Raw genomic sequence first — 20,085 nt, 5'->3', positions numbered from 1 at the left:
AATATTCCATTTTCTTTATCCGTTCATCTGTTGAAGGACGTCTAGGTTGGTTCCATAGTTTAGCTATTGTGAATTGAGCTGCTATAAACATTGATGTGGCTGCGTCACTGTAGTAGGCTGATTTTAAGTCCTTTGGGTATAAACTGAGGAGTGGGATAGCTGGGTCAAATGGTGGTTCCATTCCAAGCTTTCTGGAATTTCTATATTGCTTTCCATAGTGATTGCACCAACTTGCATTCCTACCAATGATATATGAGTGTAATTTCCCCCCACATCCTCCCAACATTTATTGTTGCTAGAGTTCTTTATAATTGCCACTCTGGTTAGAGTGAGATGAAATCTTAGTTTTGATTTGCATTTCTCTAATTGCTAGAGATGCTGAACATTTTTTCACACATTTATTGATTGATTGTCTGTCTTCTGTGAAGTGTCTGTTCAGTTCCTTAGCCCATTTATTGACTGGGCAAATACACCCTGAAATGGCTTGGCTGTGGTTGGAGGATCCCTTAAGGTTTCATGTGTTGAAATTTAATACCCATTATGAGATGGAAACAATCTGACTGTGGTATTTAGAGGTGGGGCCTTTGAAAGGTGATTAGGATTATATAAGATCATTAGGGTGGAGATTTATAATTGAATTCTGGTGGCTTTATAAGAAGGAGGGAGAACAGAAGACAGACATATATCTATGTCTAACATACAGATGAGATATATATCTCTCTCATCTACCTATTTATCTGTCTGTCTATCTATCTATCTATCTATCTATCTATCTATCTATCTTTCTATCTATTGTCTCTTATCATGGGATGCCCTGCATCATTTTGGAATTCTGCCAGCAAGAAAGCCATCACCAGAACAGGCACCTAGACTTTGAACCTCCAAAACTGTGCACCAAAATAAGCCTCTTTTCTGCACAAAGTAACCTGCACCTGGTATTTTGTAATAGTAACAAAATGGACTAATATACACCCATCACCCCAAGGAAGATATACAACTTTTCCATCCCCACATAAGGTTTCTTCATGCTCCCTTTCATTTAATCCCATCCCATAGGCAACCACTATTCTGATTTTCAGTGCCCAAAATTAGTTTTTCTGTTCCAGAAGTTCATATAAATGGAATCATACAGTATGCATTCTTTTAAGTCTGACTCATTTGGTCTAGTTTAATATTTTTGAGATTTATGCATGTTGTTACATCAGTAGTTGTACCTTTTTATTGAATAGTGTTCCATTGCATATACCAGCCACACATAATAATCTAAGACAGGAAAATGATCATTCTTTGTGTTTAAAATCCTTACCATTACCCCCCATTATTTAATGAAGAATTGTTAGTATGGCTTTCATCTGTCCATAGCCTCCTCTCCTGCTACTCTTACCCATGCAAACCACTTTCCATATAAACATTTCATTGTTCCACTATTCAGATCTGGTAAAGAACTTTCTTTGCTTCTTCCTCCCATGGAAGGCATTTCCCCAGGCTTCAGGCCTGTGTGAAGCCTTCCTTCACCTGTCAGCAACAACTTAACACTTCCCTCAGTTATAGACCAGACATTGTGGTTTTGGGAATGGGATAATGCCTAAGTATCCTTGGCCATCCTTGCATCAGAACAGAGCTGCACTCTGTGGATGGAGGATTTTAAGATGGCAAATTGATAATGTTGTTGGAGGATTAAACTTCTGGGTGTTTAGCTTTTCCAAGATAATATTAACAATCCACATGAATCAGGGTCTCCTCACATTTAGTCACACTTCCTGGAAGAAAGTGAGAGTAGCTCAGGGTTACTTCTGCACTTCTGAATTCATCTTCTAAGAGATCTAGTGTCCATCTCTAAACAAGCTTTTGAGAAACTGGGAACATCTTATTGTGAACTCTGAACATATGCAGACCACCAGTTTTGGGGGGAAATATGTAGGTCACATAAAACAAATTTCATTCTTTATAAAACATTTCTATGATATAATTATTTTAAAAAATAATTTAAAATTTAATTGAAAAGCTGTATATAATCATGGGGTGCTTATATTATGTTTTGATATATAGACATTGTAGAATGATTAAATTAAGCTAATTAGCATCACTTTCATACTTTTTGTGTGCGATGAGACTATTTGAAATTTCCTCTTAGTTATTTTGAAATATACATCTCATTATTATTGACTGTAGTCACCAGGCTGTGAAATACATCTCAAAAATGTATTCTTCCCACCTGACACTTAGATCAGTTTCTCCTACTCCTCAACACATTCACCCTGTATTCTCTGCTAACTACCATTCTATTCTCTGCTTCGATGAGTTTGATTTTTTAAAATATATTCCACATACAGATGAAATTATAAGGTATCTCATCAGCTTGGCTTATTTCACTAAGTGTAAGGTCTTCCAGGTTCATCCATGTTGTTTTAAGTGTCAGGATGTTCTTTTAAAAGCCTGAATGGTATTCTATTGTATTCTTTATCCAGTCATCTGTCCAAGGATGCTTAGGTTGATTTCATTTCTTGGCTGTTGTGAATAAGGCTGCAATGAATATGCATGCAGATATCTTTTTGGCACAAATATTTCATTTCCTGTGGATATATACCCAGCAGTGGTGTTGCTGGTTGTTATAATTTTAATTTTTTGAGGAGACTCCCTACTATTTTCCATAATGGTTGTACTAATTTCATCATCAGTATGCAAGTGTTCCCTTTTCATTACCTCCCCTTCCTTTTTTGATAACATCCATTCAGGTGATATCTCATTGTGATTTGAATTTACAGTTCCCTGATGATTACTGATGTTGAGCATTTCTCCAAATATTTCATTTGTATGTCTTCTTTTGAGAAATGTCTGTTCAGGTCCCTTGCCCATTTTTTAATTGGGTCATTGTTTTCTTGCTATTGATTTGTTCTGAGTTCCTTGTATACTTTAGATATTAATCCTTTTTCTTAAGATGTTTGGTTTGCAAATATTTTTCCCAGTACACAAAGGTTTTGTGTATATTCCGTTGTTGACTTTGCTAAAGACCACCCTTTTGAAGGGCATGTTTGTTCAGTGCTCTCTTTTTAAAAAACTACAGTCAAAACATTGTGCAATTATTCACACTAATTTCATAACGTTTTCATCAACCTAAAAAGAAACCTTATACCCATTAATAAAGGCCTCCAATTTTAGTGAAATGAAAAAAAAAATTGAAAAACTTTAATCACAGAATACTGTTTAGCAAGAGAATACAGGTTTAAAAATGATAAAAACATTTCACATCAGGGAGATGAAATCATATGCAATCTTCTACTAAGGTGACTATATACAGATAAGTAACAGATTGCTTCAACTTACCTCAGATTCCATAGTGAGATAGTTTTTCTTCCTCTGAATTCTCCTGAGTTATGTTTTGGTTCGTATCCCCCAAAAGCACATGTGTCAAAGGCTTGGTCCTCAATGCTGCCGTGTTCAGAGGTGGGGCCTTTGGGAGATGATTGGAGCACAGTGGCTCTAACCTCATGAGTGGATTAATCCATTTATGGTTTTGTAGTTTAATAAGTCTTGAGGAAGCAACTTTGTTATGACAGCAAGTGCTATCTCTCTCCCTCCCCTCCCCTTTGCTTCCCAGTCACCATAGGTGAGCAGTTCTGCTTTGGACATGCTTCCCACCAAGATGTTCTACCTTGCCACAGGTCCATAGTGATGGGACCAAGTGACCATGGACTGAACCCTCTGAAACTATGAGCAAAAATAAACTTCCTCAAGTTGGCTTTCTCACATATTTTGTCATAAGTGATTCAAAGTCAAGTAACATATCCTTATTTATACTAAATTGGAAGTTCCTACTCTCCACTCTTACGTGTGGTTGAGAATGACAGCAAATAATTGGTAGTTCTGTTAGAGTTTTGAATTTTAGATCAAACAAGGCATCTTGCCCATTATATAGGACACTTCACACTCAGCCTTCCTGTTGCTTCCACAAAACAGTGAACAGACTACTGATCTATCTAAGTATTAGAAAGAGATCCCTCCACCTCAGTAAGTGTTGATGCCTACCCAGTTTCAAGGAATAAATTATTATTAGTCTAACAAATCATGGCCATCTCATCTGCCATAGTCATCGAATGGTGTAAAGGTAAGCCTGTAACCCAGGTTTGTCTAATGAAATGTTTTTCTAGGAAAGACATCCCTCTATGCATAAAATCACAAAACCTCCTGAGGAAAAGTCTCATTGCCATAAGGCATCCAGATAAGGAAGAAAACTATCATATTAAGGAAGATGGAGTAGAAAAACAGAGTCTGGGTTATGGTGATATCTCTGAGCAGCTGAACCAATGCTAGAATTTGCTCATATTAGTATCTTGATCTTCTCTCTTCCCACCCCTCTACCTTTTTTTTAAAATTATCACCAGCCAAATTATAGACCCAGAAATTATAAAAATATTTCTAACTCAACATCCTATCAGATGTTAACTTTACAAACATAGGAAGTGGGAAGGGCAGGAAGTATCAGGCTTGAGAGGTATTTCCAAGATGTTCAGAGGTGTTCAAGGAAGATCTCTGTTCATTTACTTTTGATGGATTTAATGGCATATAGGGCTATTCTTTCATACAGCAAAGACAATGATTTTAAAAAAAGCCCTGTAAAACTTGTTGCATAACAAACCATGAAAAGTTACTGGCTTAAAGCCAAAATATTATTTCACATGATTCAGTGAGTCACCAGTTTGAGTGGATCTTCTGTTGGTTTTCTACCCCTGTGATGATTTGACGGGATTGGAGGATCCAAAACAGCCTTCCTGGCAGCTGTCAGTACAGGCACCTCATGTCCACTTCCCATACAGCCTCACAGTCCCCAGAAGGCTAGACTACTTCTAATGCTGAAAGACTGTGAAAAGGGAAACTGCAAATTCTCTCTTGTTGCAAATTTGCAAAGGTTTGAAACTGTTGCACTGTTGCCAGCACAGGTTCAAAGGTATAGAGAAATAGACTCCAGCTCTTTATGGAAGGAGCAGCAATGCCATATTGTAAAGGGGCATGGAGACAGTGAGCAGTGATTGATTCACTGGGGTCATTATTACAAAAAGGTACCACAGCCATCACATATGAAGGGTGTTCACACTATTTTACATTTTCCTTTTCATGAGAACCCTTGAGAGAAACCTGGTTGCATTACCCAAGATCCTCGATTTTATCCTGGGTGACTGTTCTCCTTTTACCTGTTGAGTAGTGTTTATTATGATAACTGGTCAGATTTCACATGCCCATTGCACATGCTCTGGGGAAGATAAGAGCTCAATTTGTGATTATGTCACAAGGTTATATCATGTTTGTTATATTTAATCTCATTCCAGATTCCAGGACCCATTTTATGCTATACCTTAACATTTCAAATTTCTTCATGAAATTCGACTTTTTTCTTCTTAAATAAACTTTTAATTTTAGAATAGTTTTATTTTTACAGAGATATTGCATAGGTGGTGCAGAGTTCCTATATATCCTGCACTCAGTTTCGGTATTGTTTATGTCATGTATTAATGTGGTACATATGTCATAACTAGTGAACCTGTATTGATACATTGATACATACCTTTCCTTCTGCAGGTTCCCTTCCAGGATACCATATAACATTTGGTCATCATGTTTTCTTAGACTCCTTCTGGTGGTGACAGTTATTCAGACTTCATTTTTGACAATCTCAGCAGTATTGAAGACAGTAAAGTGTTCTAACCAATGTTCCTCAATGAGGATTTGTTTGATATTTTTCTTATGACTAGACAGAGGCAATAGATTTTTGGGAAGACCGTGAAGCAAAGTGCCAGGCTCATCTCGTCCTATCAAGGGTACAGTAGTCTATCAACATAACATTGCTGTCGATGTTGGCTTTGATCACCCAGTTGAGGTAGTGCTTGTTAGATTTCTCTACTGTAAAATTACTCTTTTTCTCCCTTTTTAAAGACTTCTATAGTACTCACAGAAGTCACTATACAGAGCCCACTCTTAAGGAGTAGGGAGTTATTCTTCACTTTCACGAGAGCAGGGTATCTACATAAACAATTTGGAATTCATCTGCATAAGAAACTTGTTTCTTCGCCCACATTTATTTATTGAATTATTTGTTCATATTAGCCTAATGGATGTTTATTTTATCTTTGGCTTATAATTTGATGATCCATTATTTATTTTGTTGCTCAAATTGTTCCAGCTTTAGTCATCTTTCCAGTTGACTCCTATCATTTTGACTACTCCACTGTTCTGTGTTTTCAGCACTTCCTTTCAAACACTACAAGTATGTATCTTTCCCCAGCCCTAGATCAGCTGGTCCTTCAAGGAGCTTTAGTCTTTTTAGTGGAGAATGGTGTTAGGAACCAGTATTTGGACACTGGGTTGTAATCCTTTTATTTATATTAACTTATTTTGTTTTATGCACTCTTATAATGACCTAAAATTCATTCTGAAATAAAGCAAATTGAATAAATAAGCAAAATACATTTTAAAAAGTAGATCCAAAAATTAAATCCACATCTTTTATCTCCAAGTCTTATTTTCCTTTAGCATAAACCAGACCCAAATGGGCTAGTCAGATTTTCACTGCTGTGATAAACATAGCCAACAAGGGCAACTTAGAGGAGAAAAAGTTCATTTTGGCTCACAGCTCCAGAGGGGTAGTCCATGGTCATGGAGTCCATTGCTCTGGGCCCAAGGTGAGGCAGAACATCATGGCAGAAGGGTGTGGTGGAGGAGCACTGCTCTATCCAAGGCAGCCAGGAAGCAGAGAAAGAAGGGGGAAGGGACACCAGGGAAGATGAACCCTTCCAGGGAACACCCCCAGTGACCCATCTCCTACAGCTATACCCCACTACCTACAGTTACTACCCAGTCAACCCATTCAAACTAGGATGGACTGATGAGGTTACAGCTCTCATAAACCAACCATTTCACCTTGAAATATTCCTGCATTAACAGGAGTTTTTTGGGCAGACACCTCATATCCAAACCTTAACATCGACATATCTCAAGACATACAGAAGGGCAGAGACATACTACAGAGCTAAGTGTTAATTATACATCATCTCTCAGTTTGACATTTAGTTATCTTTAATAATCTCAGACTAGTTACTATTGTCTTTTACTACTTTCCTAAACACAGGCAGGAATGCCACCTATACTCATTTGAAAAATTAATATTTCAACTAAACATGCAATATACTTAAATAGTTATACATGAATATGTTCTCATTATAAAAAATTAAAACATCCTATAGCTAAGTACAAATATTATAGCTAAGTCACCATGTGGCCTCTCTTGCTTATCTTGTTTTTGTGTATATGTATTTGGGGAATTCTTTGCTTCCTTTAAAGTTCTACTCAAATATCACATTATCTATGCCTCATTCCCAATTTCCTTTATCAGAATGGATTTTGCCTTTTAAAGAACCCTCAGTGATTCATCCACATCTTATTTTATAAGACTTTGCATTCTATTGAATGTGTGTCTGCATTGTCTAATACATCATGACTTGTGTGAAGGTAGGTCCCTGCATTATGGATTATGGACTCTATATTCCCCCCCAAATCAAACCACATAATAAGTGAGAAAAAAGAAATGAATATATGCCTTGTTTTCATAATTATGCTGATAACATGAAAGGAACACAAGACTAGAGTTGGTTAAATCTTGGTTTTATATAGAAGACATTTGTATCATGTACAGCATTTGTGTACAATGTGTCAAAATGCATGATACTCTCATGTATAACCAATTAGAGCAACAACAACAAAAGATATAGAAGCCATTTGTTGCAGTATAATTTGTAATACAAAAGGTCTGGGGAACTCTAAGTAAGCTAATCATAATGTGACTGGTGGAAAAAGTGGGAGGGCCATTCAGTGGAATACTACTCAATGTACAGAAAAAAGATTTAAAGCAGAGAAGGACAATGGAGGAATGTTTTGAGAACAGAAGAATGGCAAAAAAAAAAAAAAAAAAAAAAAAAAAAAAAAAGAAAAGAAAAACGAAATCACATTATAATTATATTATTAAGAATATTGGAATTCTTATTCTAAAACTATCATACATGCTGTAGCATATGCATGCATTTATGCAATACACATACTTTAAGTGACATATGAGAGATGGAGAGAGAGCATAAAAAGAAGAAAAATCTGATAAAATCTTTATATGTGTTCCCCATTTACATGAAACGCAGGGATCAGAGGAACATATAAATGACATGAAGATGGAGCTACAAGTACAGAATGTGAAATGTTAACAAGGCAATGATTGAGTTTCTCCAACAAGTGAATTGCAAGGAAACAAAATAGGGGCAGGATAAGCTATAGATTACAAAAGATTGAAGGGTCATATCAAATACGTTCTTCATTATTTCTTTCACTGAGGGGTGGATTCTAATGTCTCTCCCTTAAATCTGAGCTGGCTTTAATGACTAACTTGGCCAATATTAGAATGCAGTGACTGTGATGTTCTGGGGATCTGGGGGCTAGGTATTAAGCCTGGCAAATGTGCTCGCGCCTCTTACCTCAGTCTTTGGGATTCCTGAGGTCCCATGTAAGAAGTCTGAGTACTTTTTGACCAGCATGCTGGAAAGACCAGCGTGTGTAGACACAGATGCAGACTGTGAATCCATCTTGGATCCTCCAGACCAGCCATCACCAATGTCATATGGACCAGAAGGATTACCGGGTCAGCCATGCTCAAATTACTGACCTACAATATTGTGAGATATGGTAAAATGGTTGTGGTTTTAAGTCTTTCAATTTTGGAGTGATTTGTTATATAACTATAGATAGCCAGAATAGCATCCAGTTAGATGGAAATTCAGATCTAGTGTTACTAGAATATGGTTTGCAGGGGGAAAAGATGAGAAGGAAAACAAGAAGAACATATTTTTTGGTGGGCATTTAATTTGTAAGATAACATCATTTTATGCTAATAATGATACTTTATATACCATGTGAGGAATTCATTTGCTTTATTTGAGATTTCAAAACTAGTGAGTGAAAGGAAATTGGTTTGTGAAGAGAGAAAGAAAAAAAGATGCATGATTATTTCTTTCATTATGAATGTGCATTCCTGACATCTCTGAGGACTAAGATTGTCCTGCAGGGACTATGATTAAAGTTACAAAGAGGAAAACAAAATAAGTAAGTCAGCTTTTGATCCTGCTGCTATATTTACCCACAAAAAGGAGGCAGCTCTCAGGTGGGCTTTTGTCTAAGTAATGTCCTGAAATCCAAGTGTAAAAGAACAATATGAAATCTCAATTCTCCCAAACGGTTTGGGGCAGTTCAGCCCTTGAGCCCCTGGGGGGCTTGGTTCCCAAGGAGACTAATCCCACTTGCTCAGCATTAGGCATCACTGGGACGAAAGAGCTCTACTTTGGAGTTCTGCAGAGCCTCCAGTGCAGGCTGGAGCAGGGTCCCTCTGCTCAATAGGAAGTGAAATGTATTGATGTCAAAGGCTCTCAAGTGAACATGCTCACTCAGGGGGTAGGAGGAGGGGCCGAAGGGCCAGGCAGGAGCTGACCACTGACTTTACTGAAACCAGTTTCATCCCAGATACAACTCTTTTCCAAAGGAAAGGAGATCAAGCAGAAAAAGCAACTGAGTCCATGAGGCGGAGTATATATGGACAATTTAGTTGGATAGTAGAAGCTTTATGATGACTTATGTTGGTTTCTGGTATGGAATTATTTTTACAAAATGTTCTTTGTTGCCTTAATTGGTGCCATTTTTTTTTTTTTCCCACAAATGCTCTCACTTTCATGTAGCCACATGTCTCCCCAGATTGTTCTGACAGAGGTATTATTTGCTTGACACACTCAAATGCATCATTTAAGTCTTGTTGTCTATCATTTGTTGTCTACCATCATTTAAGGTAAAATGTTGTCTACATAAATGCCCTGACTTCTTTGGGCAGGCTTGAAGCCCTTTTATTGCATCAAATATAGTACCTTAATTTACTTACTGTTTTAATCAGCTTTTTTGTTGCTGTGACCAAAAGACCTGACAAGAACAATTGAGAGGAGGAAATGTTTATTTGGGGGCTCTCAGTTTCAGAGGTCTCAGCCCATAGATTGCTGGCTCCATTTCTTAGGGCTGGAGGTGAGGCAGGACATAATGGAGGAACAGTATGGTAGAGGAAAACATCTAGGAACATGGTGCCAGGAAGTAGAGAGGGAGAAAGCTGCACTCTCAAATGTGGGGGTCCTCTCTGCCACGTCCTGCGTGCAGGAGAAAAGGGTTAACTGCCAGAGGAGGATGTTGGTGGATTTTCTACATATTACCCAAAAAACTTATCTGCTCAAATGAACACACAAAAGCCAATACTCTTTTTATGAGAGAGAGGGCATGACTGGTCTGGCCATACCAGCTCTGGCCTCTTACAACAACATGGAGTTGCCCAACTCTCCTTTATTTATAACATAACTGGGAGGAGCTTCTTCTGTGATGGACAGGATAGGGTGGAGTTAGGGGAGCCATCCTCTTAGGGGGAAAATTCCAGAAAGAGGGAACCACTCCCACGCAGTGCCACAAACTTCCTGGCAATTCCTAGAAGTCAGGCCTCTGCATCACAGGCCCAACCTAGTCTGATTCTGCTAATTAAGGATGGCTTCTTACAGGCTTCTCACATGGAGAGACAAAATATATACCCCCAAGGACCCACCTCCTACAGTCACACCCTGACTACAGTTACCATCCAATTAATTCCTATCAGAGAACTAATGCACTTATTAGGTTAGGACTTTCATAACGCAATCATTTCACATCTAAACTTTCTTCCATGGTCTCATATATGAGCTTTTGGGGGACATCTCATATTGAAACCATAATACTTCCATTGAGGCATATGTTGTATTATATATTACAATGGCTTGTTTATATGCCTGTCTTTCTACCAGAAAGGGTGGGAATCACTGTTTCTTGTCTCTGCATCCTCTGTACTAGCACAGTACTGAACATGTTGTATGTGATTATCTTTGTGTGAAATGAGTGACCAGATAGATAATTATGTGCAAGAATCAGTTTTGTGACTCCGGCTAAACCATGAATATCTTATTTTTGTACATACAGCTTTATGGTTGACAAAAGACTTTGATTTCTATTATCTTACTGATGTTCTAGCAAATAGGCTCATATTATTATTACTATTCTCATTTTATAGATGGGAACATTGAAATCCAGAGAGTAAATGAGTTTTCTATTGTCAGTCAGATAATAAAGGCAGGATTGAACTTCAGCCTCTGGCTACAGTTTCAGCATTGTCTCCACTGTTACACTGTCTTATTTCTAAATTCCTATAACCCACAGATATAGCTACTCTCTTTCATTTGAAAATAGGCACTCACTTTGTTGGAGAGAAAGGACAACTGATGCTGATTTTATAGTTCCATCTACTGATAAAGAATGGGTGGGGCCTAAGAAGTCAGGAACATGGACATTTGTTGAGCTGCTATTTTGCACCAAGAATTTTCGTACACAGTCTCACAGCAACCTCGAGGAGCTGAGATGATATCGTGAATGAATGAGAAAAGTAAGACTTGAAGGTATTATTTGTCTGTTGTGTCATGTAACGCTCACAAAAATCCTGAGAACAGTTATGACTATTCCCATTGGGAAATCTGAGCTGTAGGAAGATCAACTGACTCATCCTAGGACACCTAGCAAGAGGCAGGACCAGATTTGTAACCTGACATCATCTCACTTCAAATCAACTTTGATGCTCAGCTCTCAGGTGGTGTGGAAACAAAGACAGATTTTACATATGAATCGTTCCATGTTACATTTGTTTTGAACATGATTACATTAGGATTTAGGTAACTTTCTGGAAATTAAGAGATTTCTCAGACTAAAAGTATCAAAGGTAAGGTCCTGTACAGTATTTCTCTGGGCATTTCTGACTAAACTTTGAGCCATCTTTGATCTTGGGCATCTTTGATTGAATTCAAATGAAAGGTACATGATAATTGAAACAACTGAATTAAAAAGTAAAAAGATACATGGGCTTGAAAAGTGGCTACTTTACCTCTTGATGATGGTTCACATCATCTTCTTTCTTTTTTAATAAGAATATGTGCTAAGGGTGATCAAAGATGTTTCTGCTAGCCCTGAAAGATAGGACTTATAGAAAAGAGATGGTCTGTGTGTCTCACATCTCACCTGCAGACTCTGCACCTATACTACAACAACTTAGAGAACATTTTAGCATACGCGGTGTCTTCATATATGTAATCTCATTTAATCTTCATAAACACCTTAGGACAAAGAAATGTGTAAGGGAATACAGTCATTTTTTGTGTGTGTTTCAGAGAGGTAAGAGTGAATGCTCATTCAGGTTACGGGACAGTCAACAGATCTTTACAGAAATTCTCATTTAAATACCATAAGTGGGCTGGGAATGTAGCTCAGTGGTAGAGTGCTTGTCTAGCATGCATGAGGCCCTGGGTTCAATCCCCAGTACTGCCTCATAAATGCCATGTGAGGTGGGCAATCTTACCTGCGTTTAACATGAGTAAGCTATGCAAAGCAAGACTGACTAGTTTGCCCAAAGGCATGTGCTCAGCCAGGCAAGGATTTAAACTCAAGTCACAAGGGTATTGAATGGTGAGGCTAAAACCAGAATCCAGGTCTTTTGTAAATCACCTTCCATGTTCTACCATATTGTTTATTTTCTCCATTCCATGAGGAACATCCAGGTGAAAGTGGGTGGAAAGCCAAGGTGATCCTCAAAACACAAGAGTTTCAAAAGAACAACCTAAGTGGCAGGCAGGTAGGGGACAGGTTCCAATTCATCTTTTGTCCTAGCAGGTCTGAAGCAAAAGCTGGTTTAGTGAGAGTGATTCCTTTCTCACTTGCCTCTTGCTATCTTTGTTCTAATAAATGATGGGCCAAGGGCTGGCTTCAGTTTACTATAATCTAGTTGTTACTTCTAACAATCAAAGGGTAGGAGAAACAGCATTGGACTTGAGAGTCCTGGGGACGCTTGGGTTAATCTTGGACCAAGGCTAGAGTCAAAGAAATTAGTTTTCTTCCCTGATGAGAAAAAAAAAACAAAGCCAAGGGAGAATACTAGTTTTGTTAAGTGCTCGGGAATGGCTTTATGAGTAGACTGGAATAGATATGGCTTTGGCCAACTCCCGCAACTTCTTTGATGTTCAGTTTTCCCCTTGGTTGAATGGTGGTAGTAAGTATAATTCACAAACCTGTTTTTTAGACATTAAATGAGCTAATGCACGGACAACATCTGGCACGGGCAAGCACCCAGTAGCTGGTGGCTATCATTATTACAAGACTTGGAACAGAAACCCTGCTTTGGACCACCGCCTTCCTTACCTCAGGGACAGTCTCCTGCTGGAGTTTGAGGACAGGCCATCTTCTTCTTGCCCCTGGCGGTTGGAACTTGACCAAGGAAACGTCCCGGGGCAAAGGGAGAGTAAGGGGTTAAGGAATGAGAAAGCCTAGAAAACTGGAAAAAGGGACAAGCCCCCGCCCCAGACCGCCGCCGGCGCCCTGCGCCCTACCAAGCTAGGCTAAGTAAGCCCCTCCCCTCCGCCACCGCCACCGGGGCGGTCGCCGTGCGCTCCCTCCCTCCGCCTCTCGCTTACAAGATCTAATGAGCTCCCCCGGGAGGCTGAGCAGAGAGCCGGTCCCAGAGTAAGAAGGCAACGCCGCGCGCGCAGCGCGGGACCAAAACCGGGCCTTGGCGGCGATCAAGAGTCGGACTGGGGCGCACCATCCACTCTGCGGACTGCCCGGGGTCCGCGGCGATGGCGGTACAGGCGGCGCTCCTCAGCACGCACCCCTTCGTGCCCTTCGGCTTCGGAGGCTCCCCGGACGGGCTGGGGAGCCCCTTCGGAGCCCTGGACAAGGGCTGCTGTTTCGAGGATGATGAGACCGGGGCGCCGGCTGGCGCGCTGCTGTCGGGAGCAGAGGGCGGGGACATGCGCGAGGCCACCCGCGATCTACTCAGCTTTATCGACTCCGCGTCCAGCAACATCAAGCTGGCGCTGGACAAGCCGGGCAAGTCGAAGAGGAAGGTGAACCACCGCAAGTACCTGCAGAAGCAGATCAAACGCTGCAATGGCCTCATGGGCGCCGCGCCCCCGGGCCCACCCTCCCCCAGCGCGGCCGACGCGCCGGCTAAGCGGCCGCTTGCAGCCCCCAGCGCTTCGACCGTCGCGGCGCCGGTCCACGGCAAGGCCGCCCCCCGGCGGGAGGCGTCGCAGGCCGCGGCGGCAGCCAGCCTACAAAGCCGAAGTCTGGCAGCACTTTTCGACTCGCTGCGCCATGTCTCCGGGGGCTCCGAGGCAGTGGGGGGTGCGGTGGCAGTGCCAGTGGCCGGGCTCAGCGGAGCGAGCTCTGGGGGCGCAGGAGGGGAAGCGTCCGGCCCCTCCGGGGGTACAGCGGTCCCGGGCGCAAGGAAGGTCCCACTGCGGGCCCGAAATCTGCCCCCGTCCTTCTTCACTGAGCCGTCGCGGGCGGGCGGCGGTGGCGGGTGCGACCCGTCGGGGCCGGGCGTGAGTTTGGGCGACCTGGAGAAAGGGGCGGAGGCCGTGGAGTTCTTCGAGTTGCTGGGGCCCGACTACGGCGCCGGCACCGAGGCGGGCGTCTTGCTCGCTGCGGAGCCTCTCGACGTGTTCCCCACCGGAGCCGCTGTCCTGCGCGGACCCTTGGAGCTGGAGCCTGGCCTCTTTGAGCCACCGCCGGCGATGGTGGGGAACCTACTGTACCCCGAGCCCTGGAGCTCTCCGAGCTGTGCCCCGACCAAGAAGTCGCCCCTGCCTGCCACCCGCGGCGGCTTGACCTTGAACGAGTCCCTGCGCCCCCTGTACCCCGCCGCCGCGGACTCTTCCGGCGGGGAGGACGGGACCGGCCATTTGGCCTCTTTCGCCCCCTTCTTCCCGGACTGCGCCCTACCGCCGCCGCCGCATCAGGTGTCCTATGATTATAGCGCAGGTTACAGCCGCACGGCTTACTCCAGCCTTTGGAGACCGGATGGGGTTTGGGAAGGGGCTCCCGGGGAGGAGGGGGCGCACCGGGACTGACTGAGGCATCCTTCCCTCCCATTAGAGACTGCTGTGGGGAGCGCCCTCCTCAGGGTCTCTCCAAAGCCTGGAGAACGGTGGTAAAACGCACGTGGAGACAAAACGGGATTAAAAAAAAAAAAATCAATTAATAAAGAAAACAAGAAAAAAGAGATGAAGAGGAGTTGGGAATTGTTTTAATCATAGTCGCGTGTGTGAGTGTGTGTGTGTGTGTGTGTCCTTGTCTTTAAGCTGTCTCAAAGTTCTTACTGGACCAGACGAACCAACCAAACAACAAACAACAAACAAAACAAACCAAGACATGGTTTGGGGAATAATGGATGGGGTGGGGTTGGCAGAAGGGGCAAGAGGTGGCCTCTGTAGAACTTGACCGTTCTCCAACTTTTCATCAAAGGTTAGTGTATTTAGTGTAAATTCTTTTAAATGTTGCTGGGTCCCTTCCATTGAGTGCATTATGAGTTAGAAATTATATTGAAAAGAATGGAGCAAAGCTATGTTATTACTGATTTGAGTATTTTCGTAGAGGGCAAATTTCCGTGGGGTCTCTCAGCCCTTGCTATGTGGGAGTGCGGCTGAGGCCCGGCGGTGGTCTGCCACTGGCCTCCAGATTGCCGTGCTTGGGTGTGGTTCTCTTGTCTCTTATCTGCTGCTCTTCCTCTCAGAAATTTCCCCTGCTTCCTTTCTTCTTCCATCTTCCCGCTCTTATCTGTGCTTTTTCTTATTTTCCTTCTATTTTGCTGGCCTTTCATTGCGCACCATGCTCTCGTATTTCTTTTTCGTTTCCTTTTCTCACCAGTATCTGAGGTAGGAAACAAAATTGGCAAGCCTCTGGTTCCTTTCTCTTCTTTCCCTTTTTTTATTTTCCAACCATTTTGGGGAGGGGAGACAAGTGTAAAGTCTTTGCACTGAAGTTTCCTTATCTGAGAAGGTGGGGATAACAACATTCCTCCACTCCTCACTTCTTCATAGCTTGATGGGTAGCTCAGAAATAAAATATACACAATGCCTGAGGTTGCTGCAGTACTCGATTGGTTCTGTGTGTGTGTGTGTGTGTGTGGGTGGGTGGGTGGGTGGGTGGGTGTGGGTGTGTGTGCACGCGCATGTATGTATGTGTGTGTATGTATATATATATGCATTTAAATGGTTTTTATAAACAGAGCAACTGAAATGTGATTCTCATGCTCTTTTGGGTCATCTATTTGCCCTGAGAGTGCACTTTCCCTAATATGTTGTTTGCCTCCTTCTGCTGCTCCATCACCCCACCCTCCTCCTGGTTTGGGCCCCCTCTTCTTCCTCACTCTTCATACCCATACTCTCCCTCCCCATTCTAGGGAATAGCAAAGGGTGTGAAGTTTCCAAAGGAGTTGCTCTATTTCCTAAATAGCAGGTTTGATGAATGGAATCTGAAGGGCCCCTGGAGGGAAGAGTATGATCTGTTGTCATAGGAAGTTTTGGACCAAAAAAAAAAAAAAAAAAAAAAAAAAAAATTGCCTTGGATATGGCAGATAGGTGACACAGCACCATTAGGATGGTTGAGGGGTAGACGAGGAAAGATTGGGTGGGAATTGAGTGGCCAGAGGGAAAAGAGGAGGTCCCTCAGTACAGATCTACAGGTGAAAATACAAAAAGAGACCAACATTCAGAGAATACAAGGGAGCTATTGTCTATTGGTTGATTATGTTGCAAAGGAAAGCTGCTTCTTTTCAAGGCAGCAAAGTAGATTGGAAGAATATCTAGATATGAGACAGTTGGAACTCCAGTGTTGCTTTGATAGATTTAAAAAATCTAGGTCAATATTTGTACACATCAGAAGTACTGTGATATTTTCAGAAAGGAATTTGTGAAAAAAGCAAATGGGTGTTGAGCAATAGTAGACACAACTGTAAATGCTATCACTAAGTCACTTTCTTCTGAATATAACTTTTCTCAAGAAAGCAACAAAAGAACTATAGTGATCAGTCTTGGTAATGATGAAAAGAACCTTTGAAACTCCAGAAACCTTTGTGTGTGAATTTCTTTCCAAGTGGTAAAAAGACATTAATTCCAATATGCTAACAGAATACTACTCAATACTCATATAATATATGCATATTGTATTATGATGATTAGTACAATCTAGGGTAAAATTTCACAGTAGGAGGACATGAATAACCCTGTGACTATTAGTATTGAAATGTTTCTTTCTTAATTTTTCTCATTTTTCTTACCTGGCTTAGGAAAACAAGGTCTCTTTCCCAGTATCTTGCTTGCTGTGCATTTCCTTAAAATAATACCCAGACTGAGTGTTTCTGCATGCCAGGCATTGAGCTGAGCTCCAACTCACTGACCCTATTATCAGTGCCATGAGGAAGGGGAAGGTATTATTATTCCCCTTTGAAAATTGAGGTTCAAACTGTTTAAAAACCTCACTGACAGCGATAGTGGATCTAAGATTGAGCTCTACCTGTGTCCCAATTCCAATAGCTGCCTGTTTGCTAGGTTTTGCTGTGCTTTGTAAGTGGGTCTGGGTTCCAGTCCCCTGCATTGTGATACTAGCAGAGTTTTTTAACCTCAGCACTATTGACATTTCAGTTACTATAATTCTTTGCTGTGAGGCTGTCTTGTGCATGATAGAATGTTTAAGAGTATTCATAGCCTCTTCCTGTTATATGCCAGTAGCAGTTCCCTAGTTGTGATAAAAAAATATCCTCATTGCTACATGTCTCCTGGGAGGCAAAATTGCTACCAGCTAAGAACCACTGTGTTGGACAAATATCTCTGAAGGATCTGTGGTGTACCTGGCACTTTCAGATACATTGTCTCATTTAATTCTTATAAAGGCCTGTGTTTAGGTGTTCTGATTACCCTAATTGCTATAGGTAAAAAAATAAGACTGAAGGGAAGGGCTAAATCAATTAACTTAGGTACATCTTATCTCTTAATTTACCAAACATGGACCAGTTACTTGCTAAATTGAAATATAGTTTTCCTACTGGCAAACTGGATAGCAATCTATCACAAAGGGTGATTGTATGGATTTGGCATGGGCTGTATATAAGTGCCCAGCAAGAGGGAGGTGACAATAATATGCAGTACCTACAAGTTAGCGAGGGCTTGGCATTATCTCAAGGTTCCAAACCATCTTGTTACCCAGAATGCTACAAATGTGTGCTAGGCCCTATGGAGCCTCCAGATTTCTCCACCACCAACTCCTTCTCTTTTCTAGTCTGAACATATTTGTGTCTGACCATGCTAAGTGCTATAGTGCCCGTTAATAATATGCCTGCCAAGGGCTGAACACACTGTTGCTTCCTCTCCTATGTAATTTTCTACCTGTTAGAAAGTATTTCTGATATCTTCTTTAGCCACACAATTGCCCATAAAGAATTATTTTTAAGCACAATGGCAGATATTTTTCAAGACCAGAAATAGATCATAGTATGCTTCTGATTGAATGACTTTGGACAGGCTGCAGATCCTAGTCTGGTTGGTAATAATTGTCATATTCATGGGACACATATTTATGATTCCCTTATCAGCTGGAAATTCCTTGCCTGGAATGTGTTTTAGTGTCTTCCTACAACTTTTAAATTTCCCAAACCTTTGCCCATCTCTTTCTAAGCCTCCACCTTCCTCTACCCCTCATTATCAGGTCCTGAGGAGATAGAGACCATCTACTGTAACCCCCTATCCTTCTCTACACTGGTCTGAGTTCCTCTTCACACCTGGCAAGAACTTCTCCTGCCCGTATGGCTCAGAATTCTTTCCCTTCTTCTCCATGAGGACAAGGTGTTGCTCCATCAATTATTCTTATTTCTCTTTACCTTTAGCTTCACTCTCTCTTCCCATTTCCCCCTCACATTATAGAGAAAAATCTTTAGCATGATTTTAACAAACAAGAACAATGGCAAATAGGAGAAAAAGAAAACTTTCTCAATTCTGTTTCCCTCTCTAGGTATTACTTACTGTCTCCTCCCACAGCAAGTCTTTCAGAAAAAGAATATACAATTTTTGTCTTTACCTCACATTCTATTTAAACATTAACTATTCTAAATTCTAGGGTGACCAGTCATTCCAGTTTTCTGGAACTGCCCCAGTTTTAGCACTGAAAGTTGCACATACCAAGAAATAGCCCAGTTTCCACTAAACTCTACTTCTGTCTCACTATTTTTCAGAAATTGCTCTTGCAGGAGTCCCAACTGACAAACACAGTAACTTGAAATTTCAGTTTTCTTGATCCCATGCTGCAGTTGAGCATTTGGGCTCCATTTTTTTTTTTTTTTTTTTAAACTCTTCCTTGGATTTGTGGACTTCATTTTCTTTCGGTTTTGTTCCTAACTTTCTGGCCAAGTCTTCTTTTTTTTCTTGCTGAAACTTGTGGGGGTTTCTGCCACATCCGGATGGGTGAGAAAAGGGTTAACTGTAGGAGGATGATGTTGGCTATCAATCAATCAATTACCCATAAACTTATCTAATTGATAAACACACAGAGTAAATACTCTTTTTAAATGAGAAGGGGTGGGGGCGTGATGAATCCACCAAACCAGATCTGGCCTCTAACAACGTGGCATAGCCCAATTCTCTTTTAAGGTCACACAGTTAAAGGGGCCCAGACCCGGAGGGACTTCTTCTGTGACGAACAGGATGGGGTGGAGTGAGGGGAGCCATTTGCTTAGGGAAATTATCGTAGAACCAGACAGGGGACCACTCCCACACAGAGCCACATACTCCCCTGCGATCTGGAATAGTCCTCCGTGGTAGCCAGTTCCTAGAAGTCAGGCTTCTGTGTCCCATGGGTCAACCTTGTCTGATTTTGCTAGATAAGATGGCTCCCCATAGGAACACTTGTGTATTGGTGTGCCTGAAGGGTCCCTTCTGTCTGCTCTTAGCTCTTCACACTCTTCACATTCATTCTGGGAGGTGGTGGTTTTTCCTAAGGCTTCAGCTATTCTTAATGTGCTGATATTCTCCCAGTTCTATACCTGCAGCCTTGGCTTCTTTCTACCATCTTAGATCCATTACCAACATTTTCCCTAGGTAGTGTCTCCTGGGTGGTTCCTAAGCTATTCAT

General features: G+C 41.6%; 1 protein-coding gene across 1 annotated transcript; it reads left to right on the top strand.

Moving 5' to 3' along the window:
• Positions 1-13,609: 13,609 nt before the first annotated feature.
• FAM181B (family with sequence similarity 181 member B) lies at positions 13,610-15,186 on the top strand. Its single transcript, XM_079102798.1, has one exon. The coding sequence runs from the start codon at positions 13,758-13,760 to the stop codon at positions 15,033-15,035; it is 1,278 nt and encodes a 425-aa protein (XP_078958924.1). The 5' UTR covers positions 13,610-13,757; the 3' UTR covers positions 15,036-15,186.
• Positions 15,187-20,085: the final 4,899 nt, after the last annotated feature.

This window comes from Sciurus vulgaris (genome assembly GCF_902686455.1).
Source record: "Sciurus vulgaris genome assembly, chromosome: 11".
NCBI classification, from domain to species: Eukaryota; Metazoa; Chordata; class Mammalia; order Rodentia; family Sciuridae; genus Sciurus; species Sciurus vulgaris.
The sequence above is the reverse complement of the archived record's forward strand: the minus strand, read 5'-3'. Positions and strand labels throughout refer to the sequence as shown.

What these genes read in the sequence shown, in the direction of transcription:
- FAM181B (XM_079102798.1), top strand. Translation starts at nt 13,758, where the DNA reads ATGGCGGTACAGGCGGCGCTCCTCAGCACGCACCCCTTCGTGCCCTTC.